Source organism: Sciurus carolinensis, chromosome 13 (assembly GCF_902686445.1).
Source record: "Sciurus carolinensis chromosome 13, mSciCar1.2, whole genome shotgun sequence".
NCBI lineage: Eukaryota > Metazoa > Chordata > Mammalia > Rodentia > Sciuridae > Sciurus > Sciurus carolinensis.
The window spans coordinates 31773682-31800077 of NC_062225.1; the positions used below are offsets into that span (position 1 = coordinate 31773682).

Consider the following 26396-nt stretch of genomic DNA (forward strand, 5'->3'; position numbering starts at 1 on the left):
CACAATACAGTTACTCACCATTTTGTGGTGACACTGCTGTAAACAAAACTGTTTATCTATTTAGATATGTTTAGATACATAAGTACTTATGGTTTTTTTACAGTTGCTACAGTAATTAGTATAAACATGGACAGGTTTGTAGCCTAGAAGTAATGGACTATAAGGTATAGCCTAATAGTCACCACAGATTTGGGTCCCTGGTTTGAAGTCAGTGCACAAAGAAAACCCTAATTTATTACAGATTTAACTGTGCAGAAACAACATCTTTACAATCTCAAGTCTTCCCGTCCAAGAATGGGATGGTGTGTGTCTCCAAAGCTCAGGTCATCTTTTATGTTCTTCAACAAAATATTGCCATTTTCTCCATACAACACTGTATGTATTATGTTATGGTTATGTCTAGGAATATCAACTCTTGGTTATTGTGTGTGACATATTTAAAACTACATTTCAATAGTTGGTTACTGCTTTTCTATTAGATTTTAATTGTTTATCTAGTATTTAGCCTCCTGTCCTTTATTCTTAGAGTAGTTCTAATTGTCTTTTAATCTTTTCTGATTTTACATCTTCTTAAAAACCTTTCTCTTTCCCCTTCAGTTTTGGAGGTTGTACACAGGGTCAGTATACCCCTGAGCTGCATCCCCAGTCCTTTCTAAAATAAATTATTTTGACATAGGATATTGCTAAGTTACTGAGGCTGACCTTGAACTTCTGGTCCTCCTGTCTTAGCCTCTCAAATAACTGAGATTACAGTTGAGCACTACTGTGTCCATTGAAAATCTTATTTTCTATAAGTAATAACATAATTTAATGTCTGCTTTCCTAATAATTTGTATCTCTTTTTCTTTTTCTTTTTTCTTATCTAACTTACTGACTTTGTCTCCTAATAAAATACTGAAAAGCAGTGTGGAGTGTTGACAGTTATTTCCTTGTTCTACACAGATGAAGGTATTAACCTTTTGGAGCCCCATCACTTTCTTCCCTTCTTTCTTTTCTCCCTTCATGCTCTTCTACCCATGAGTAATTAGGTACTTTCACTCAAAAGAGGATTGAGTTAATTTGCTGTTTTAGAAGTAATCACATTTTTCTTAGGAACTTCCTAGAAATGTTCCATATTTATTTCCCCCCATATAACAGCTACTTTACAGTGACTTATTATTATGAAAACTATTTATTATTATGCTTGATACAGTAATGCACCATGAGATAACAGAATAGTCGAAGTGTGTTTGCCTCTACCGAAGAGAAGCCTTTGATGCAGTCATTTAACTCTTTTGGTAGCTTCACTATCAGATTCTTATTAAAATTGTCAGTATGCCTGAAATTAACAGCTCCCTCCCCCTCATATTGTTTTCTAATTTGAGAAGTCTAAAAAAATCATCCCAAATTCAGAATTATGTATACCTTGAGAATAAATCAGATTTAACTAAAAATGGGGAATATTTTCCTCTGATAAAATGTGTATAGCCCGAGTTGGGAGTTTAGATGAGAACTGCACTTGCATGGAGGGCTCATACATTTTTTCCAGGTACTGGGGAGATGGGGGTCCTGGAACAGTAGCATGTTAATGTGTTAGACTAAATTCTCATTAAGGAGAACCCTCCTGCACCTCAGAAAGCAACTTCTGAGACAAGCTTTGCTTCTTGTGGGTGGAACTGAGTATGCTAGAATGTGTTCCTCATTGCATACATACTTTACAGAAAAAAACCATTATCTGACATTCTTATTTTAATGATACTACCTTTATTTTTTGTTTTTGTTTAGTGCTTAAATGTCCTTATAGAATGTTTATTTAATTCCCTATCTAATTACTTAGTAATCAAAATAGAGATGAATAGGACAGCTCCCCAAACTGCAACAACCACTCCTTAAATACTGATTCTACCTGTATGCATCACCTCCGTGCATATTTATTGAATGCTTTTTTTTTTTTTTTGGTGTTATCTCTTGCCCTATAAACTGACTGGACTTTAATTGTGACTTTGATTAATGACTTTGCTTGCTCTGGGCTTTGGAGTAAACATCAGAAGCTACAGCACTGGGAACTTTTCTGTGAACTGCCTTTCTTGATAACCTCCAAAAAATCTTTAGTCTGCTAACCAGGATAAATGTCAATGAAAATAAACCACAAAACCCACATTCTTTTGAGACTGATTTAAAAAAAAATTACAGCAATAAACAAGACTGGCAACTTTTGCTGATCAGAATATGGAACAGATGTGTTCATTTTCTTTCCAAACTTCTCCCTGGTAAGAAATTAAAAGTTCAGAAATCTAAAGGAGATAACAAGTTGTTTGAAAGATATTAAAAGCTATGTTAGCAAATTAAGTAGCTCTAGATATAGTGCTAAAGGAGTTTGGCAGTTGAGATATGTGTTCAAATTATGATACTTAGAAAAAGAAGTGAAAATAAATGCAAATCTAATTTGGATTCTGGAAACTTTAGCTGATTAACTAAAGATTGAGCCAAAATCATTTAATCCCTTCACATTAAATTTATCATTTAATTTTTTTCTTTTTTCTTTATTTTTTTTATTTTTACATACTGCATTTTGATTCATTGTACACAAATGGGGTACAACTTTTCATTTCTATGGTTGTTCACGATGTAGTCATACCATTCATGTAATCATACATGTACGTAGGGTACTGATGTCTGTCTCATTCCACCATCTTTCATACCCTCACACCCTCCTCCCTCTCATTTCCCTCTATGTAATCTCAAGTTAAGTTGAAATCAGAGATAGATAGCAGAACTCAAAAGTTGTAGGGGGGAAAAAAAAAAACATAAGCAATGGCTATTGACTGCTGATCATTAGTGAGTTGCTCACTCACCTCTGCCCAGAATTTCAAAGCTGGGGACTGGAGATCGCTTCTTCTGTCTTGGTGGTCAGAGGTAGTTCCACATGTGCTTTTGTTTTCTTGCCTCCCTGAGGCTGGTTACTCCAAGAAGCACATACTCATCCATCTATGGAAATATAACCTTGAGTCAACTGGAAATTTTGAGCTACTGGCAAGTCAACACTTTCTACTTACTCATATGCTTTTGGTTTTTAACGGAAACAAATAAGGGCTGCTTAATCTACGTGCTAATCCATGGAGTCCTACACTTTGGCTGATGAGGTTCTGTGATAAGGCTAGCTGATTTGCACTCATGGTTTAATAATTAAATCCCACGGTTTCATAAACATGAAATATTGAGAAATTAGGAGATGACAGCACAATATTTCTAGACAGTTTTTGCAGAGTAGTTTTACAGTTTTCCTTTTATATTTAAGGTGACGACACTTGTCAACACAAGCAACAAAGGCCCGTCTGGTAAAAAGAAAGGGAGGTCAAAGAAAGCCCATGTACTGGCTGCATCTGTAGAGCAAGCCACTCAGAACTTCCTGGAAAAGGGTGAACAGATTGCTAAGGAGAGTCAAGATCTCAAAGAAGAGTTGGTGGCTGCTGTGGAGGATGTGCGCAAACAAGGTAGGCAGAATCTTGGTCATCAGGAAGGATTATGTTAAGGTGCAAACAGTTGATTGTTCTTCAGAATCAATGGATATTTATACAAAGGCATAGTTTTATCTTTTCCCTCCATGTCCACACTTTAATTTTCAATGTTGGCTGGAATTAGGTGCATGTGTGAAGATATTTATTGTTGCTGGTGCAGTATAGCACAGCTACACATACTCCATGTTTGTTGTTACTTCAGAATATTTTAATTGTTCTCCCTTGGTGGATGACTCACTGTGAAATTCAGGCTTTAAGGAGGAGGGTTAAAAAGACCTCATACTTAAAGAGTTACTAAAAACCCAGGATTTTAAGGATAATGAGTGAGAAGAATGTAGAGCAATATCAGATTATTGTTTTTCTGTATGATTCACCAATTTATATTTTCAGTTTGCAACTTTCCTCACACTCTAGCTAGTTAGCTATCATATGAAGTATTCAGCTTTTTAAATTTTTTATTTGTAGTAAAATAAACATAGTGTAAAAATTTTTCATAACTATTTTTAAGTTCACAGTTCAATTGTGTTACATATATATTCACATCTTGAAGAAACTAATCTCCAGAACTTATTCATCTTGCAAACCTGAAACTCTATGTATATTTAAAAAGTTCCCATATTCCCTTTCCAAAAGTTCCTGGATACCAATGCTCCACTTTTTTTATTCTTTCAGTTTGACCATTTCTGTTAATTTATAGAAGTAGAATCCTAGCATAAGTCATTTTGTGTTTGGATTGTTTCATTTAGTGTAATGCCTTTGAGGACAATATGTTATAGTATGTGTCAGAATTGTCTTCCTTTTTATGGATGAATAAAATTCCATTATATGTATATACCACAATTTTTTTTATCCATTCATTCATATGTAGACCTTTGGGTTGGTTCAAATTTTTTGCTATAAATCTGAATGTATAAATTTTTTGATCCCCTGTTTTTTAAATATATTTTTAGTTGTCAATGTATCTTTTTTTATTTCACTTATTTGTATGTGGTGCTGAGTATCAAACCCAGGGCCTCACACATGCCAGGCAAGCTCTCTATCACTGAGTCACAACTCCAGCCCCTGATTCCCTGCTTTTAATTCTTTTGAATGTGTACTTGCAAGTGGTAATGACATTTAAGTTTGAGGAACCTCCATGCTACTTTTCAAAATGTCTGCACCATTTTATACTCCAATTAATAGTATTAAAGGCCTGCAATTTCTGTTTTATCTTTGCCAATGTTTGTTTTTCTTTTCACTTTTTTTTTATAGTCACCATCATAATTGTGTTAGGTCATATCCCATTATAGATTTCATTTATGTTTCCCTAACAATTACTTATGTTGAGCATCTTTTCATATGCTTGTTAATTGTTTGTGTATATTCTTAGGAGAAATGTCTCTTCAACAGCTTTGCCCATTTCTTAGGTTATTTGGTTTTGATGCTAATATTATCGAATTATAGCAGTTCCTTGTGTATGCTGGGTAATAACATCTTATCAGACATGGATTTGCACATATTTTCTCTATTCCATAATTTGCCTTTTCAATCTACTTTATCCATTGAAACAGTTTTTAAATTTTTAAATAGTCCTACATGGCACTGTTGAAAGTTCTAAGGACCCTGATATCAGAATGGACACCTAATCCCCAGCTTGACCTTCCTTCTGCATTTCTTATCTCAGTGGGACACCATGCATATCTATCCAGGTACATATTGCAGAAATCTTGGTGTCATCCTTGTTGATTCCCTTTCCTTTCACATATAGTCTATTTTGAATTATCATGCATTTTAACTCCTAAATATGTGTTTTAAAGACTATTTCCTACCTTGGTTATTCAAAAACACCATGGTTCACCTGTCCCAGGGACTTTCCATGTGCTGTCTCCTTTCAAACTTAGTCAAGGATGAATCATTGTGCTCACCTCAAGGAAAACATCAGGCAAGCTTTCTCTGACAACCCTGTCATTCTTTTTCATGGATCTTTTCCTTGTTTTTTCTTTTCAAAAGGTAATTAAACACTTGTAAGATAACTTTACTTAATGCCACACTATAAATTAATGAAGATGATTTTTTTCCATGCCATACTATAAATTAATAAAGAGACCCTTTCTCTTTTGCTCTTTATTGATTTATAATGCTTAGCTCTCCTAAGATTTCATTAAATACTTGTTGAATAATGAATGCATGGAAGTATGGCTGTTTTATTCCCATTCTTCTTGCAACCCTACCACTTTTAAAATTCACAACTGGATATTTAGTACCTGATACACTAGTCCTTCTTTCACACCAACATCACCTGTTCTTCATGTTACCATTTTCTTCCCAATTTTCTTAATTAATTAATTAATACAAATTCACTAATTTAATTAATTTCACTAATTTAAACATTTATTTTGTTTGGAAGTGTGAAATATTTCATATTTCATCTAGTGTGAACAGAATATATTTATATGTGTTCTGGCAATGTGAAAACTTCTAAGTTTTCAAGTGCATTTGAAAATTGGTATTCCTCCTGAACTGCAGGTGGACACCTGTTCATTTTCATTCATATGGAGCCCTGGGTAGTTATTTTGTTATTGTTTTCTTTTCTTTTGTTGTTGGTGTTTTTTTTTTTTTTATGTTGACTGACACAATAATGTACACATATTTAAAATGTATACTTTGTTGAGTCTTGACAACTGTATATACCTGTAAAATCATTACTGCAATCGGAATAGTGAGCATATCCATAGGGGGGAGAGGTATTTTGATTGACTTTTTGCTCATCTTGTTCTTAAAGCATTTTCCTTTTTTTAATGATGTTTCCTCATTTAGTTTCCTCAAGAACCTCTTAGGTTTTCCTTCTTTCTTTATCTTCCAAGTGAATTTTCACACATTCTTCAGAAATTAACATTTTAGTTTTCTTGAAGCTTATATGAAATGGTGTTTTGTGACTGTAATAACCAATATAGTTCTCAGCCAGACAACCTTAGAGTTATTAGAGGAAGGAATTTGTATAGATGCTAATTTAGAACAGCTTATAATGGTTGATCTTCTAGAGAATTCTTTTCTATATTATCCATTTCTTGCCACAGAAAAATTAGGCTTCAGAAATGATGGCTTTATGTAACCTATAGAAAACAAGTTGCCATATATTCTCTTCTCTAAACAATATCAAACTCAAGATATGCAAAATAACAACTCTCTTTTTGCCAACAGCCTTTAAAGCTCTTTTCCTGATATTTCTCACTCTCCTGAACCTCCTATACACCTCTGGTGCTTGTTGCATGTGAGACCTGCCTCTCCTCCCTGACAGAAAGTTCTGTCTCCTGTTCAGTTTGGTGCCCACAGAGTCTCTCATCTCTATCTTCCCCTTGCCTTATAATCTCCTTGGCTTGTCTATCTGGCTTACTTAGTTTCCCTGTTTGCCCATTACTCATGTTACTCCCAAGTAGAGCCTGAGTTTGTTGTCAGAGACTTAAGAGGAAAGAACTTGAGCGGAGAGGTGTCGACTAGGCCTGGTTATTTAGTTATCAGAAATGTTAAAACCTATTATTTTGCTGGCCATGGTGGCACATGCCTGTAATCCTAGCAGCTCTGGGGCCTGAGACAGGAGAATCTGGAGTTTGAAACCAGCCTCAGCAAAAGCAAGGCCCTAAGCAACTCAGTGAGATCCTCTCACTAAATAAAATACAAAATAGGACTGGGGATGTGGCTCAGTGGTCAAATGTCCCTGAGTTCAATTCCTGGTAACCCCCTGCAAAAAACAAACAAACAAACAAGAAAACCTATTATCTTTCCTTCTGTTGTAGAAATCTATTTGCTAATATATGATATTCAGAAATTATGGAAACATTAACCTTTATAAACAATAGCCTCCTTTAACGTGCCTTCCTGAGCATCCATATGTAGTTTATTTATTAAATTATTATATAACTTGGGAGCTCAATGAGTTTCACTTTAACTTTCACATAATTTATGTTTTTTTGTGTTTTTGTTTTTGTTTTTACCATGTTGGGAATTAGGTCCAGGGCCAGTCCATGCTAGGCAGGCTATACCCTCCAGCCTTGTTGATGATTTTTTTCTTTTTTTCCCCACCAGGGATTGAACTCAGGGGCACTTGACCACTGAGCCACATCCCCAGCCCTATTTTATATTTTATTTAGAGACAGGATCTCACTGAGTTGCTTAACACTTCACTGTTGCTGAGACTGGCTTTGAACTCACAATACTCCTGCCTCAGCCTCCCAAGCCACTGGGCTTACAGGCTTGTACCACTGTGCCCGACTTGTTTATGCTTTTTTAAATGATCAAAGAGGGTTATTATTTTTTTAAAGTTTCAGCATGAGTAAATACTGTATATGCCCATTTTCAGATGTTTAATATAATGCCATTTATTTTTGTTCTTTTGAAGTTTCACAACTCTCATGGTAATGCTTACAGTTTATGTTGCAAGGTTATATATGAAATTACTAAACTTTATTATTAATGTATCTCACATGGCTAAACTCAGTGTTGTTTAAATTTATCATTTAAAAAATATTATTCTCTCTTAAACCTAGGTGAGTGCCAGATTTTTAAAAAGTGTTCAGTTTGAGTGATGATTATATTTTTACCCTAGAATATTCCAGAAGAAGATTTCCTGTGCTTTCAAGTTTTATCTGCAAAAATCTTTGAGCAAGCTTGTGCTAACATTTGCATTAAAAACTTGTAGCAAAAATTAATTTTTCCAAAAGAAATATCATTGTACTCAAAGCCTAGAACTCTGATATTTTAAACTTCAGTGGAGATGGTATATCTGTGTGTTTGTTTTATAATAAGTAAAGTAATTGAATATGTGTATACTAGCTTCCTGTTAAGTTTAGACTCCATCAGGATTGGAATAACGATGTCTATGCATGTCTTTCCACAAAAGCTCCTGTCATAGGGCTCTAGGACATGGCAGGAAATAGGCAGGAGGCTTTCTAGGGGAAATCAGAAGAGCCTTGAAAATCCAATGACTATTCGACATTCTAATCTTACTTTGGCAAATAACTAGATGTTTAAGCTAAATCACTTAACCACCTTCAACTTTAGTTTCTCCATTTTTTAAATATAGAGTCGCTATGTGTATCCCAAGATTATTTTTTATTGATTCTTCTTAGTTATATACAACATTAGGATTCATTTCGACACAATTATAAAAGCATGGAATATAATTTGTTCTAATTCAACCCCCAATATTTCCCCTTCCCTCTATTCCTCTCTCTTTATTCATTTTTCTGCTATTTAGTTAGTAGTTAGTGTCTTGTGGATATGTATGATGGGGGGGACTCACTATATAGTACACTATATTCACATAGGTACATAGGGAAGTCAGGTCAGATTCATTCCACTGTTCTTTCCTTCTTCTGTCCTTCCTCCTTCCCTCTCAATGCCCATTATCTAGTCCTCTGATCTTTCTTCTATTTTGATGGAATCTCCCCTTTTCCTTTCTCTCTCTCTTTTTACCACCTTATTTAGGACTAGCTTACACATATCACAAATGCATTTGACTGTACTTTTGGGGACTGGATTATTTCATTTAGCATGATAATCACTAGTTCTGTCCATTTACCATTAAATGCCATAATTTCATTCTTTATGGCTGAATAATCCTGCATTGTGTGTGTGTGTGTGTGTGTGTGTGTGTGTGTGTATGCATTTTCTTTATTCATTCATCTATTTGAAGGTCATCTAGGTTGGTTCCATAGTACGCTGATTTTAAATTTTTTGGATATACGCTGAGGAGTGGGATAGCTGGGTCACATGGTGGTTCCATTCCTAGGTTTTTGAGGAATCTTCATACTGTTTTCCAGAGTGATTACACTAATTTGCTGTCCTACAAACAATGTATGACTATACCCCCCACCTCCTCACCAACATATGTTATTATGTGTATTCTTGAAAATTGCCGTTCTGACTGGAGTGAGATGAAATCTCAGTGTAGTTTTGATTTGCATTTCCCTAGTTGCTAGAGATATTGAACGTTTTTTGAAATATTTGTTGTCCATTTGTATTGGTTCTTTTCAGAAGTGTCTGTTTAGTGCTTTTGCTCATTTATTTATTGGGTTTGTGTGTGTGTGTGTGTGTGTGTGTGTGTGTGTGTGTTAAGCTTTTTGAGTTCTTGGTATATCCTGGATATTAATGCCCCGTCTGAGGAGTAAGTGGCAGAGATCTTGTCCCATTCCATCGGCTCTCTCTCTTCATACTCTTGTTTCCTTTGCTCTTAAGCTTTTTAATTTGTTGCCATCCCACTTACTGACTTTGATTTTATTTCTTGTGCTTTAGGAGTCTTGTTAATGAAGTCAGTTCCTGTGCTGATATGTTGGATTGTTGGCCTACATTTTCTTCTGGCAGTTGAGTTGCAGTTTCTGGTCTAATTCCTAAGTCTTTGATCCATTTGAGTTGAGTTTTTGTACAGGGTGAGAGATAAGGTTTAATTTCATCCTAGCACATATGGATTTCCAGTTTTCCCAGCACCATTTGTTGAGGAGGCTATGTTTTCTCCAGTGTATGTTTTTGGCACCTTTATCTAACATGAAATAATTGGATTCATGTGGGTTTTTCTCTGGGTCTTCTATTGTATTCCATTGGTCTTCATACCTTCATGGTACTTTGGTGCCAGTACTGTGCTGTTTTTGTTGTTACAACTCTGGATTATTTAACTGATGTTACAAGAACTTTTCAAAACTTATAAGCATGAGATGGGCCACGTTACATTTATTAATTGTAATTTATTGACTTAATATGTTCTACCCCTTGACAGTAGCTTTCCCTCCTATTAGGGAGCTATCCTGGTGCATTCCAAGTGGGATTCTGGAAAGCTGAATCAGGATCTAGTGGATTTTCTGAATAAGACTGCATATCCCAGTGTGACTTAGAGTCTGTGGGCATTTTATTTAGTATCAACATACTACAGGTGGATGGTTGTATAACTATGGGCCATGTATAGAAGAACTTCTTGAAAATAAGGAATGCAAACAAAACATCCCTTTTTATTGATCCTCTGAGCCAAGGGAAACTTGAGACAGAGATAACAAATATTTTTCATGTTTACCACCAAGACTTTCTGGACTGAAAACTCTCTCTGCATTGTGCATTGATCTAGGGATTCTCAAACTTTAGTGAATATTAGAATCATCTGAGAAAAAAATCTTGGTGATCAGTTACATCAAATTCTCTGGTAGTAGGACCCAGTCATCAAGGTTTAAGGCTCCCCACATGATGCCATTGCACAAACAATTTGAGAATAAACTTGTCCTTTTCTGCAGCAATCTCTCATGGATGATTCACTGTCCTTGATAGTCAGCAAGTATTTCATTGTAGGCAGCAGATGATAGTCAATTACCCTGTAAGGTATATGAGCTTGTGGTTTACTTAGAGGTAAGTAGATAAGAATTATATAGGAGAAAAAACCTGATATTCTATATTAAATTTTGATATAGCCTATGCCAAATAATATGATACTGAGCCTGATATTCTGTAGCCACCCAGGGTATATGGAAGTGTGTAGGAGTTATGTTAAAAGAAAGATATATAGCTGAATTTGACAAGAAGAAGTTGATGTTTAAGCTGAGCACTGATTAAAAATTTGTGGAGGTGAGCATTTCAAGTGATTTTCAAAGGCAAAGAGGTAAGAATGATATTGAGATTGAAGAATGGACAGAGAATCCCTGACTTGATGGGAAGTTTCACATTCAAGTATGTTTTTTTTTTTTTTTAAATAGGGTAAGATGGTAGAAAGGGACCAGATTGATTAAGTTCAGGTATAGACAACATGATGGAAGGGAGAGAGAGAATTGAGTGGGGGGAAATAAACTAGCTAATGAGTTGCCTGCTACTAATGTAAGTGATATTTTAGAAAGATTAATATGGCACTATATGAAAAGTTGACTGAATCAGAGGAGGACTGGAGCCAGACAGGTTACTCAGGTGTGATTACAATAGCAGCTGAAACAAAACAAACCACAGTACTTTGATGATCCAGGACTGGAGTGGTGGCAGTGGGAACAGAAACAAATTAAATGTTACAGTCATTGCCAAATAAATCAGAGATTTTCCAATTTATGGAAGGGAAGACACATGAGTCAGCATTTCTGTTGTTGGCCAAAGGTAACATGACTGGAAAGCCTTAAGGGGTGACAGGAACAGGGAAGAGAGGATCAGTTTGATAAACACTGATAACACTGAAAAATGAGGAGGTCTACCTAGCAGATGGTAATGCTATCAGAATGGAACTTGGCTACAGAGAAATTTGGAAGTCTTTGAAGTTGATAAATGCAGGTCTCAGAGGCAGAGTTTTCTTTGAGTATGTACCAATAGATAAAGAATAGAGGGATATAGGTATAGTTCTGGATGAAAGTCCAACTGACGATTAGAAAACGGAATAGAAGTAAATTAGAGAGGGAAAGCATGCCCTGAAATGTGACCAGAGAGCAAAGACAATACAGAATCCTGAAATCCAAGGGAATAGGATATTTTGTAAAGCAAATAGTAATCAATCTAAACTTGAGAATGTTGTAATTAAACCAGATTCTTCTGAGGCTTTGGAAGATGAATAATGAGGAACCACCTTGGATTTTAGTGCAAAGGTGTCATCAATTACATTTAAAAGTATATTTTCAAGAGGGCAACAATTAAAAAGAAGGAAGAGCTGCCAAGAACAGACCAAATGGTGAAGGAATTGATGTAGGCAGGAAAGCTAACTAGTACTTCCTTTGGTCATTTGTGCTGCTTACTGTGCATGCTTCTTTTTGCTCCTGTGGATAACCTGGTACTTAAATGAGGGTATCTGTGATGTTAGCTTGTGTATTTCTGAGGCTGGCAGAATGCCTGACACTGTGAATATTTGATGCATGCTTTGGAAGATGGTTGCAGAATGTAAGGAGGGATATAGAAGAGTGATGGAGGGACTTTAAGAGCAAGCAGAGAGTATAACTGATTACTTAAATTTTCTGTCATAAATCAAAAGTATTGGGCATGTATGAAGAAACAGAGCCAAAATTGTAGATACAAAGGGAATGTGCTTAGGATAGTTGCTTGAAATGATAATGAAGAGATGCTTCTTGATCTGGAAAGCAAGAAGAGAGGAAAGATATCCTCAGAAATGTTTTATAGAAAAGATGAGGGACAAAGTGGACTGGATGAAACATTCTTAATTATTTTGAAAAAGATGGGTATGATTTGGATGGACCATGGATATCTACTCTTTGACCACTGTTGGAGATACCATATACTCTTTTTTGCCTTTAAGTGGCATCTGTGTGAGTTTTCCATCCTTTTTTGGGGGATGGGGGTCCTGGTGATTAAACTCAGGAGTGCTTTACCACTGAGCTACATTACCAGTCCTTTCTGTTTTTTAAATTTTTTATTATTTTTTGCCTCAGACTCCCAAGTCAGTGGAATTACAGGTGTGTGCCATCATACCTGGCTTGCCATTTCCTTATTATATTACCACACCCTCTTAAGTCATGGACAAGTTGAGTGTGTTTCCTACTTTGATCTGACAGTTTAGCATTCTCTGTCCATTCTATGTCTAGGCAATGAAAAATCAAAATAATTAGCACGTGGTCCTGACATTGAGACCTATCAGTTCAGGGTATAGACTGAGATTTATATGGCCTTCACCCAACCCAATGGTGATCTCATGGAGCAAAGTGACAAAGAGGTGCATATGAAAGAGGTGGTTTCTTCTCTGAACCGTTTCCTAAATCTGAGGGATGGGTAAATCATACACTGCTCATCCAGTCTTATCTTTGCTTGATTTGACTAACTGCCAAGGTGAAGTGATAGAGTGATAACTCTTAATTAATTTTGTTATTTTTACTGAAACTGTTTATTGAATAACTGGTGACCAGTGAGTTGAGTCAGAGAAGGAAAGGCTGAGGGTAACAGAGGAGGAAAGAAAGGGGTTCTTCACATCTTTAAGAAGATGAAAACCTGGTCTCGACCTGGTGACAGTCTCTGCCTCATCCCCGTTGGGTCCAACAGAAACTCCGGTTGATATCCACTATTTGAACTCCCCAACTGAGAGCTGCTCAGTGGCTACTAACCTGATCAGGAAGGTCCCACTGTCACAGGCTGTCCCTCCTCCTCCAGCTGTCTTCTAATTATTTAAAGCAATTTCCTAAGGGAAGGATGGGGTAGCGTTCTATCTCCCTCAGCATTTTCCACAGAGATATGTAATGATCTCTGAGAAGGAGAGCCAGGGATGTTTTCAGGATGCTGCTGTTTCTCTGTGTGTCCTTTTGCTCAAATATCCATTGTTTTGTGCCTTTCCTCTTCATACAATGAACACTTGTGTCTCCAAAAGACAATGGGCTTCCATTTCTGTGCTCTGTGATGACTCTTCTGAGCTAAATGTCTGAATACTCTTGAATGAATGGTGCATTACCATGTTCCGGTGTGGGCTGCTATTGGTTGTGGGGTGAGATTACACTTCCGGTATGATTGGTGTTGCAAAGTCTCAATGGAAAGCAAATCCTAGGGGAAGGAAAAAGTACTCATTTCTCTGTGGGTCTCACTTCTTTGAGCCTGAACTTCATTGCATGTAGATCCACTACTATTGAAAATGATATTATTTAAATGCGTTTGTCCCTGGGTACCTACAGGGAATTAGTTCCAAGACCCTTACCAACTTGTACATCTTAGATGTACAAGTTCCAAATATAAAATGGCATAATATTTCATGTAACAAACACATATCCTCTGTCATTCTTTAAGTTATTTCTAGGTTGCTTATAATACCTAATAAGATGTAAATGCTATGTAAATATTCATTGTACTGTATTGTTTAATGAATAATGACCAGACAAAAATGTCTGCACATATTCAGTACAGATGCAGGTTTTCTTTTTTCAAATATTTTCAAACCATGGTTAGTTGAATCCTCAGATACAGAAACCACAAATACAGAGAGCCAACTCTCATATAATAAAATGCACATGTATGAGGTCCAACAAGGGCACACCTTGAGTTTAGAATGGTGGATGTCTCTTCAGTCTAGAAGTGCAGCTGAACTGGGATCTTGTGATGACAATTTCTCTTCTTCCTTATAGAAGTAGTTCCTCTTTAAGTGCTTATCAGAGTACAGTTCACACATCACCTGTTTCAGAATCCTTTGGAAGAGAATAGGAGATGTCTATAAAAATTCAAATTTGTAGGCATAACCATAAACCCAGATTCAGTATATCTGGATTGAAACTAGAATCTTTACTTCAAGAAAGGATCTCAAATGCAAAGTTTGAGAATCACTAATAGCCAAAGTTTAATACATCTTTGTGAATATTATCTTGAATTAGTTTCTCTTTTTTTCTATCAAAAAAAGATAACTGGGGGTGTGGCTCAATGGTAGAGTGCATGCTTCTCATGCATACGACTTTCAGTTCACTGCCCAGAATAAGAAAAAAAAAATGCTATAGCATCAGAAGTTTAAAAAATGGATAATACAAAAAAAATCCAGGGATGCATATAATGACAATAAGATACAAAGAGGTTTGATGTGAAACTATCATGAAGATGCATAAATGTGAAAGATTCATATACCTTAGGATTCACCGTAATGCAGATTTTAACATTTACAGTATCTTTAACTGTTGCACATGTTATTGAGTAAAACATATTTGTATGCCAAAGTTTGCATTAGTTAGGGGCCCAGGAGAGACCCAATCAATGCAAAGCCCTAGTTTCCAGAGACTGGGAAGTAACAGCAGATTGTTCTTTCATCTGACCCCTCTTTCTAGAGCTCTTGGCTTTAGAAAATGCTGTAATGTTTCAATAAGAATAATGACCATGATTTCTACTGCTTATTGATTGGAACCACATTTGTAAGATATTTGGCATATTTTGTCTCAAAAATCATTGTTAATCATGTGTAGTATTATTATCCATATATTGTATGACACTGATGCTGAAAGATCTCTATATCCATAAATTGGCCAAATAATTCAACAAATACTTTTTGAGTATTTGCTATGCATGGGCACTATTTTGGGTGCCAATAATATAGAATAAAGAAAAAAGACATTCCTTGCCTAGAGGAATAAATATTACATGCTGTGAAGAGGCAGACAAATAAGTAAAAAATTATTGACTGATGATTTCAGTCAATAGAAGTAGAATTTGAAAATGAAACAATCAAAAGAATACATGAAAGATAGCATTGATGACTTCAATTTAATATTAAAATTAAAAACTTCTGCTATTTGAAAAAAATGCTGAGAAAATGAAGAGAAGTCATAGGCTGGGAGAAAATATTTGTCAATTATAACTCTGATGAAATACTTATACCCATAATACACAAAGTACTCTTAAAATTCAGCAGTAAGATAACAAACAACCCAATTTAGAAAATGGATGAACAACCTGAATAGACACCTCATCAAAGAGAATGTACAGATGGCACATAAGCATAGGAAACAAAGCCATTAGCTTTTGTGAGTGGGGAAATGCAAATTCAAACAGCCGTGAGATTTCACCTACCAGAATCACTGAAATCTCTAAAACTGATGATACCTAATGGTGGCAAAGATGTTGGAAGTACAGGAACTATCACTCTTCTGGATGAAAAATGATACAGTCACTTTGGAAGATAGTGTCAGTTTTTTCATAAAACTGAACATGAAATTATGCTTCAATTCTGTAATTATAACCCTAGATATTTGCCTCATGATTTGAAAACTTCCTATCAGTATGAATCACCTAATGGTGTTCCACTAAGTAAACTTTTAAAAAAAATTTTAGACTAATTTCTGATTTATAGAAATTTGCAGAGATAGTACAGAAAGTTCCCATATACCCTGTGCCCACTTTTCCTGATTATTAGCACCTGAACTATTATGATACATTTATCACCACGAATGAGCCAGTTCTGACAAATTACTGAGTACAGAGCAAGAAGAAAACACAATAACAAAACTTTAATATGCTAATATACTTAGCAACACTGGCCAGAACAGTTTAAATACTGAAGATTTTAGTTCTTAAGCTATCTTGTATTGAGCAGTATATCTGTATGAATAACAATCAGAAATCTTGTTTAGATGACTACCATTCTAGTACTGTTTCTTTTAATACCCTTTATTGAGACCTGAATTTATCAGTATAAGTAAAGTTGCTATTGCCTTTCATTGAAAAAATAAATAAATAAATAAAGGAGTTTACAAGGATATATAAAACACAGAGAAAAAATTCATGAACAAGATGAAAGAAAATCAAGGGAAGCTGGGAAGGTGACTGATTGATGTGCAGGCACATTAGAACCCAGCCATCTGTGCTTACGTGTTCACCTTGGGGCACGTCCACACAGGGGGAATGTGATGGACGCTAGAGGATGGGACTTTGACTTTGCAGTGGGCTTAGGTTCAAATTTAAATGCTGTGATTTTCCTGGTGCCCATGCTGTGTGACTTGGCAAATTACCCTCTCTGTACCAGTGCTTTTGTGAGTTCAGTGGTTCAGTGGGCCTGCTCACACATACACTCTCAGGATCATGTGAAGGACTGATGATAGGATGTGGGAAAGTGCTCAACAGCAGATGTAGCACACTGCAGTCTGGAAAAACCCGGTGATCCTTGCCTTTCTCGTTATCATTATTGTCATATTATCATATTCTTGCTGCAACTGAGCAAGTAGGTTGCACTTTCATGCTAACAGATCACTTATAAAGCTTATGACAATAGCTATTTTTAATTATAAAATAATATTTCAAGGAGATCACTAAGTCAATTATATTTCATTTGTAATTTCCTTAAAACATCTTATCTTAACCATGCATAAAAGAAAATATCTGTACTACATATAAAGATAAAGAAACTTGGTTATCAAGCATTTTCTCTCTAATAGCTAAAGCTAAATCTATAATTTAATCAAAAATGCATTTGACAACATCTTGAATAACAACAGGGTAAGATTTATAAGATGAAGCTAACACACTGATGCATCCCTAATTATGATGTATGTTGGTGCCTTGATGCAAACCAGGCAGTCTTCATTATCTTTGGACCACTCTGAAACTGAAACTCGGTGAACATGCTTCTAAATGGGACTCTGCTTTTAAAAAGAAAATAAATGGGGCAAGGCAAAAAGCTCCTAAAATCATGCTGCATTTTGTTAAGTGCCTGCTAATAAAAGGTCCCAAAGGACCAGTTCTTGGGAATGACATACAAGCAATATGGAAAAATCATTCCTTACAATAAATTATGGAGATGCCGTCTCAACATTACAAGGCTAAGCAAAGATAACTTGAGAAGCTAGTAATGGACCTTCCTGGTGAAATAAAGAAATAGAAAGACAGGAAAGGCAGGGACCAAACTCCTCTTTTTTTAAATCCAGAAGCAGAATGTTGGACACTATGTGCCTGTTTTTATGTTCTTTGAATTAAAGAGAACAAAGAGCCACTTCTCCGAAAAGCTAATCTCTCCTCTGGAGCCCCATGATCCTTCCCTGTCACATTTTGGAGGACTCTTTTTGAGTGATCATCTTAATCTTGAATTTTCAGTTTCTTACTTACTACTGTAGCAATCCAAATGACCTGCAAACATGTTATATGTGAAAACAACAGAAAACCTTACTGAATAACAACCTCCTCCAATTGTCCCATTTTCTGCCTCTTTTAGACAAATCTTCTCAAAGAATAGTCTGTGCTTACTCACTTGATTTCTTTACCCTGTAGTCACTTAGTGTCTTTTTATTGTGCAATATAATTTATGCAAACACCAGGAGTAACAAGAAGAGCAGTATACAGACCCCTCTGCTTAAGAAATAAACATCACTTTTGCATTGAAGCTTCACTGCTTATCCCCTGATGTCTGTCCTTTTTCCTACCCATTCTCACTGCCCCTAACTGGTTAGAGAGCCATGGTTCTGAATTTGCATCTGGATTTGCCCCATCATTTTATGATAAAACTGTTCAAACATGTAACATGGTTGAAAGAATTATAGATAGAGGTAATACCTGTTCCACCACCTAATCTGCCCTTAACATTGTGCTACATGTGCTGTATCACAAATCTATTTTCCATGAATATTTAAGAGAAATTTGCTACTTATGAATGGTCACTTTCTTACCCATACTGTTCTGGCTCTCAGGATCACTGCTCATGGAGCCTGCTGTGATCTAAGTCATTGGGTTCAGCTGTTGGTCCTATCTGGACGTTCTCTCTCTACACCTTTACTCGACCTTTCAAAGGCAGCAATGTAATTGCTCCCCACCCTGTCCCCACTCCCTGTGATATCTCCTTCTCTTACCTTAAAGCTTCTACAATACCTCCTTTTCTTCCTTCTCCTTTTCGGGTACCACATCTTCTTGGAATTCTAAATATTGGAAAGTTCCAAGGCTCTGTCCTTTTCTTCTTTGTAATTCATTTCTATATGTCAAAAATTGCAAAATTTTCACTTATGGGTCTTAGTCTTGGATATATCCATAAAATAGTGCTCAAACATACCCTTCCTCTCTCCCCACCCCTTTCTGGAATGGAACTAACAACCCAGTTGCTTAAGACAGTAGCATGAGTGTTCTACTTTACTACATTTTTCCTTTTATTTTTCATATCCAAAGTCATAAATTAATGTTATCAGCCCAATTCAAAACATATCTTAAGTCAATCCATTTCAAGGCAGTATAGCTTAGCCATTAAGAGCACAGGATAAAAAACTAAGGAGCCAGCTGGGCAGGGTTGGTGCACAACCATCCCAGTGGCTGCGGAGGCTGAGACAGGAGGATTGAAAGTTCAAAGCCAGCCTCTGAGGATCTAAACAACTTAGAAAGACCTTGTCTTAAAGTTAAAAATAAAATAAAATTAAAAGGGCTGGGGAGACCCACACAGCCAGCTTCTCCAGGTTCTCGGAACGGAACTGGCCCGCTAGTGAGAGCCTGTCTGAACAGAGCACGCTCCGAGTCCCGGAGCCCCTGCAGTGCAGTGTACTCCTGCAAAGAACCAGCGGAGAGCCTCGATCTGCAGTCAGCCTCAGGGATAAGGGCAGGGCAGCCGGAGACCTCTTCAGGCGGCTCTGCCCACTCCGGCTGCGGGCTCTCTTCACGGGGCGATCCAAGATGGCGGCCTAGAGGGAGACTGCACCTCCGGTCGTTCCACAACCCAGGAGTTAAGAAGGGGAGGCATTGAGAGACTCGAACTGAAGTGGAGCCACGGGTGAGTCTGCCCACTGGGTAAAGCTCAGCCCGGGTGGCAGGCCCAGATAGAGGTGGCTTAGCAGAGCCGGGCAGGGCAGCTTGAGTCTTCCCAAGGTAGTCTTCCACACTCCGGCAGTGGGCTCTTCCCACACGGCCAGCTGCACGGTGCAGGCCCACAGTGAGAGCATTTCCGCACAGAGCCAGTTCCAAAACGTGGAACCAGTAGGGGGCTAGGGGCAGTATTCTTCGAATGAGCTGCTTTATCAGATTCCTCCAAGACATCAGGCTACTGAAGGCTGGGAGGTGATACACTGGAAATCTACTGGGACACTATAAGCCAATAGTGGAAAACTGCAATATCTCAGGGTCCCACTGACAACTGACCATTATGAGAAAACAAGGGAAGAAAATGTCCCAAACAAACCTAGATACTACATCAATAAAACCCAATGACAGCAGAGCAGAAGAAATGTCAGAAAGGGAGTTCAGAATGTACGTAATTAAAACGATCAGGGAAGCTAATGAGGAGATGAAAGAGCAAATGCAGGCATTGAAGGAGGAGATGAAAGAGCAAATGCAGGCATTAAATGATCGCACCAATCAACAGTTAAAAGACCAAATACGGGAAGCAAGAGATCATTTCAATAAAGAGTTAGAGATACTGAAAAAAAACCAAACTGAAATCCTTGAAATGAAGGAAACAATAAACCAAGTTAAAAACTCCATAGAAAGCATAACCAATAGGATAGAACACCTGGAAGACAGAACCTCAGACATTGAAGACAAAATATTTAACCTTGAAAACAAAGTGGAACAAACAGAGAAGATGGTAAGAAATCATGAACAGAATCTCCAAGAACTATGGGATATCATGAAAAGGCCAAATTTGAGAATTATTGGGATTGAGGAAGGCTTAGAGAAACAAACCACAGGAATGAACAATCTATTCAATGAAATATTAACAGAAAATTTCCCAAATCTGAAGAACGAAATGGAAAACCAAGTACAAGAGGCTTATAGAACTCCAAACATACAAAATTACAACAGACCCACACCAAGGCACATTATTATGAAAATACCTAACATACAAAATAAAGACAGAATTTTAAAGGCCGCGAGAGAAAAGAATCAAATTACATTCAGAGGGAAACCAATAAGAATATCAGCAGATTTTTCAATCCAGACCCTAAAAGCTAGAAGGGCCTGGAACAACATATACCAAGCCCTGAAAGAAAATGGATGCCAACCAAGAATCTTATACCCAGCAAAACTTACCTTCAAATTTGACGATGAAATAAGATCCTTCCATGATAAACAAAAGCTAAAGGAATTTACAAAAAGAAAGCCAGCATTACAGAACATTCTCAGCAAAATATTCCATGAGGAAGAGATGAAAAACAACGATGCAAATCAGCAACAGGAGGCGCTAGCCTAAAGGAATAGCCAAATAAAGGAGAAACCGAATCATGTCAAAAACAAATATGAGTCAATTGACTGGGAATACAAATCATATCACAATAATAACCCTGAATGTTAATGGCCTGAATTCATCAATCAAAAGACACAGACTGGCAGATTGGATTAAAAAGAAAAATCCAACAATATGCTGCCTGCAAGAGACACATCTCATAGAAAGAGACACCCATAGACTAAAGGTGAAAGGATGGGGAAAAACATACCATGCACACGGACACAGCAAAAAAGCTGGAGTATCCATCCTCATCTCAGATAATGTGGACTTCAAACCAAAACTAGTCAGAAGGGATAAAGAAGGACACTACATGCTGCTTAAGGGAAGCATAAATCAGCAAGACATAACAATCATAAATATCTATGCCCCGAACATTGGCTCATCCACGTACGTCAAACAAATCCTTCTCAATTCCAGAAATCAAATAGACCACAACACAATAATACTAGGCGATTTTAACACACCTCTCTCACCACTGGATAGATCGTCCAAACAAAAATTGAATAAAGAAACTATAGATCTCAACAACACAATCAGCAATTTAGACTTAACGGACATATATAGAATATACCATCCAACAAAGAACGAATACACTTTCTTCTCAGCAGCACATGGATCCTTCTCTAAAATAGACCATATTTTATGCCACAAAGCTACTGTTAGTAAATACAAGAAGATAGAGATACTACCTTGTACTCTATCAGATCATAATGGATTGAAATTAGAAATAAATGACAGAATAAAAAACAGAAACTTCTCCAATACCTGGAGACTAAATAATACACTATTATATGATGAATGGATAACAGAAGACATCAGGAGGGAAATTAAAAATTCTTAGAAGTAAACGAGAACAAAGACACATCATATCAAAATCTCTGGGACACTATGAAAGCAGTACTTAGAGGAAGATTTATTTCATGGGGTGCATTCAAAAAAAGAAGTAGAAATCAACAAATAAACGAGTTAACACTACAGCTCAAAGCACTAGAAAAAGAAGAGCAGACCAATACCAAAAGTAGTAGAAGACAGGAAATAGTTAAAATCAGAGCCGAAATCAACGAAATCGAAACAAAAGAAACAATCGGAAAAATTAATAAAATAAATAGTTGGTTCTTTGAAAAAATAAATAAAATTGATAAACCCTTAGCCACACTAACAAAGAGAAAAAGGGAGAAAACTCAAATTACTAAAATTCGGAATGAACAAGGAAACATCACAACAGACACGAGTGAAATACAAAACATAATTAGAAGCTATTTCGAAAATCTATACTCCAACAAAACAGAAAACCTTGAAGACATCAACAAATTTCTAGAGACATATGAACTACCTAAACTGAACGAGGAGGACATACACAACTTAAATAAACCAATTTCAAGCAATGAAATAGAAGAGGTCATCAAAAGCCTACCAACAAAGAAAAGTCCAGGACCAGATGGGTTCTCAGCCGAGTTCTACAAAACCTTTAAAGAAGAGCTCATTCCAATACTCCTCAAACTATTCCATGAAATAGAAGAGGAGGGAACCCTACCAAACTCGTTCTATGAAGCCAATATCACCCTGATACCTAAACCAGACAGAGACACATCAAGGAAAGAAAATTTCAGACCAATATCCTTAATGAACATCGATGCAAAAATTCTCAACAAAATTTTAGCAAATCGCATACAAATATATATTAAAAAGATAGTGCACCACGATCAAGTGGGTTTTATCCCAGGGATGCAAGGTTGGTTCAACATTCGGAAATCAATAAATGTCATTCACCATATCAACAGACTTAAAGTTAAGAATCACATGATTATTTCAATAGATGCAGAAAAAGCATTTGATAAAATACAGCATCCCTTCATGCTCAAAACACTAGAAAAAATTGGGGTAATGGGAACATTCCTAAACATTATAAAGGCCATCTACGCTAAGCCCATGGCTAATATCATTCTAAATGGTGAAAAACTGAAAGCGTTCCCCCTAAAAACTGGAACAAGGCAGGGATGCCCTCTTTCACCGCTTCTATTCAACATCGTCCTTGAGACTCTAGCCAGAGCAATCAGACAAACCAAAGAAATTAAAGGGATACGAATAGGAAAAGAAGAACTCAAACTATCCCTGTTCGCTGATGACATGATTATATATTTAGAGGAACCTGGAAATTCCACCAGAAAACTTTTAGAACTCATAAGTGAATTCAGTAAAGTAGCAGGTTACAAGATCAATGCTCATAAATCCAATGCATTTTTATACATAAGTGATGAATCTTCAGAAAGAGAAATTAGGAAAACTACTCCATTCACAATAGCATCGAAAAAAATAAAATACTTGGGAATCAATCTCACAAAAGAGGTGAAAGACCTCTACAATGAGAACTACAGAACACTAAAGAAAGAAATTCAAGAAAACCTTAGAAGATGGAAAGATCTCCCATGTTCCTGGATAGGCAGAATTAATATCGTCAAAATGGCTATACTACCTAAAGTTCTATACAGATTCAATGCAATTCCAATTAAAATCCCAATGATGTACCTCGCAGAAATAGAGCAAGCAATTATGAAATTCATCTGGAAGAATAAAAAACCTAGAATAGCTAAAGCAATCCTCAGTAGCAAGAGCGAAGCAGGGGGTATTGCAATACCAGATCTTCAACTCTACTACAAAGCAATAGTAACAAAAACGGCATGGTATTGGTACCAAAATAGACAGGTAGATCAATGGTACAGAATAGAGGACATGGACACAAACCCAAATAAATACAATTTTCTCATACTAGACAAAGGTTCCAACAATATGCAATGGAGAAAAGATAGCCTCTTCAACAAATGGTGCTGGGAAAACTGGAAAACTATATGCAATAGAATGAAACTAAACCCCTATCTCTCACCCTACACAAAACTCAACTCAAAATGGATCAAGGACCTCGGAATCAGACCAGAGACCCTGCATCTTATAGAAGAAAAAGTAGGTCCAAATCTTCAACTTGTTGGCTCAGGATCAGATTTCCTTAACAGGACTCCCATAGCACAAGAAATAAAAGCAAGAATCAACAACTGGGATAGATTCAAACTAAAAAGCTTTCTCTCAGCAAAGGAAACTATCAGAAATGTGAAGAGAGAGCCTACAGAGTGGGAGAATATCTTTGCCAACCATACCTCAGATAGAGCGCTAATTTCCAGAATCTATAAAGAACTCAAAAAACTCTACACGAAGAATACAAATAATCCAATCAACAAATGGGCTAAGGAAATGAACAGACACTTCACAGAAGAAGATGTACAAGTAATCACCAGATATATGAAAAAATGTTCAACATCCCTAGTAATAAGGGAAATGCAAATCAAAACTACCCTAAGATTTCATCTCACCCCAATTAGAATGGCGATTATCAAGAATACAAGCAACAATAGGTGTTGGCGAGGATGTGGTGAAAAAGGAACACTCATACATTGCTGGTGGGGTTGCAAATTAGTGCAACCACTCTGGAAAGCAGTGTGGAGATTCCTCAGAAAGCTTGGAATGGAAACACCATTTGACCCAGCTATCCCACTCCTTGGCCTATACCCAAAGGACTTAAAATCAGCATACTACAGAGATACAGCCACATCAATGTTCATTGCTGCTCAATTCACCATAGCCAGATTGTGGAACCAACCTAGATGTCCTTCAGTTGATGAATGGATAAAGAAACTGTGGCATATTTATACAATGGAATATTACTCCGCAATGAAGAATGATAAAATTATGGCATTTGTAGGCAAATGGTCGAAATTGGAGAATATCATGCTAAGTGAGATAAGCCAATCTCAAAAAACTAAAGGACGAATGATCTCGCTGATAAGCGGATGAGGACATATAATGGGGGGTGGGAGGGGCTAGCATTAGGTTTAGGGTTAGGTTTAGAGTTAGGCTAAGGAGAGCAGTAAGAATGAAGGAAAGAAGGACTGTGTAGAGGGAAAAGAGGGGTGGGAGGGGTGGGAGGGGTGGGAGGGGTGGGGGGGAGGGGAAAAATATAATAAACATCATTACCCTATGTAAACGTAAAAATAAATAAATAAATAAATAAATAAATTTAAAAAAAAAAAAAAAAAAAAAAAAAAAAGGGCTGGGGATGTAGTTCAGTGGTTAAGCAGACCTCGGTTCAATTCCCTAATACCAAAAAAAAAAAAAATGTGGACTGCATCCATAAGTGGACTTCATCATTTACCAAATCAGTGATGTTATCTCCCACTGGTGTTTAATCATCTCTAACATGGGAATAATAGTATCTGTATTTTAGAGTGTTTGTTGTGCATGAAAGCCACTTAAATCAGTGACTGACACACAGTGGTATGGTTTCAATAATTCCCAAAGTTGATGTGTTGGAAACTTCATCCCCAGTGCAACAGTGTTGAGAGATGTAGCCTAATAAGAAGTGATTAATGTATTTATTGAGGGAGGGGGATAGTTATTTTCTTTGCTTTCTTGCCCTTTTATCTTTTGCCACAGGAAAATGCAGCTTCTAAGGAGACCCTGGCTAGGTGCTGGCACTTTCCATAGTGAATTTCCTAGCTTCCAGAACAGTGAGAAATAAATTTATTTTCTTGTAAATTACTCTGTGAAGTTCTGTTATAGTGACTGTTATGGTTTGGATGTGAGATGTCCCCCAGAAGCTCACATGTGAGACGATGTAGGAAGGTTCATAGGAGAAATGATTGAATTGTAAAAGTCTTAAACCAATCAGTAAATTAATCCCTGCAGGGATTAATTGAAGTGGTAGGGTGTGGCTGGAGGAGGTGGGAATTGGGGTATGGCTATGGGGTATATATTTTGTATCTGGAGAGTAGAGTCTCTCTCTCTCTCTCTCTGCTTTCTGATCACCATGATGTAGCTGCTTCCCTCTACCACCCTCTCCCACCATGATGTTTAGCTTCACCTCGAACCCTGAGGAATGGAGCCTACCTTCTATGCACTAAGACCTCTGAAACCACAAGCCCTCAAATAAACTTTTCTTCCTCTACAGTTGTGCTGGTCGGGTCATTTAGTCACAGCAGGGAAAGAGCTATCATAGTGACTCAAAACATATTAAGATACAGTAAATATTATACTAATGCAAATTAAAGATACTTGCTTAGAAAGCCTTTGCAATCCCCTTACCCCCATAAAGAACAGGATAGAAACTGAGGGTGTAGTGCAGTGGTATAACACTTGCCAAGTATGCCCTGGGCTCAATCCCCAGCACAGCAGCAACAACGACAGCAAAGATATAGGTACCTATTTAGATATGCAGTCAGAGTTTTCCAGAAGTATACAACCAAAGGGTATATATGTATATATTAAAAGAT

General features: G+C 36.8%; 1 protein-coding gene across 4 annotated transcripts in view; it reads left to right on the forward strand.

Moving 5' to 3' along the window:
* Ctnna2 (catenin alpha 2) overlaps window positions 1-26396 on the forward strand; it is a 1081443-nt gene that overhangs the window by 215143 nt on the left and 839904 nt on the right. For all 4 annotated transcript variants that reach the window (XM_047523044.1, XM_047523045.1, XM_047523046.1 and 1 more), the window contains exon 3: window positions 3278-3473. In XM_047523044.1, the coding sequence (XP_047379000.1) occupies window positions 3278-3473 (196 nt within the window). The remainder of the gene's footprint in view (window positions 1-3277; window positions 3474-26396) is intronic.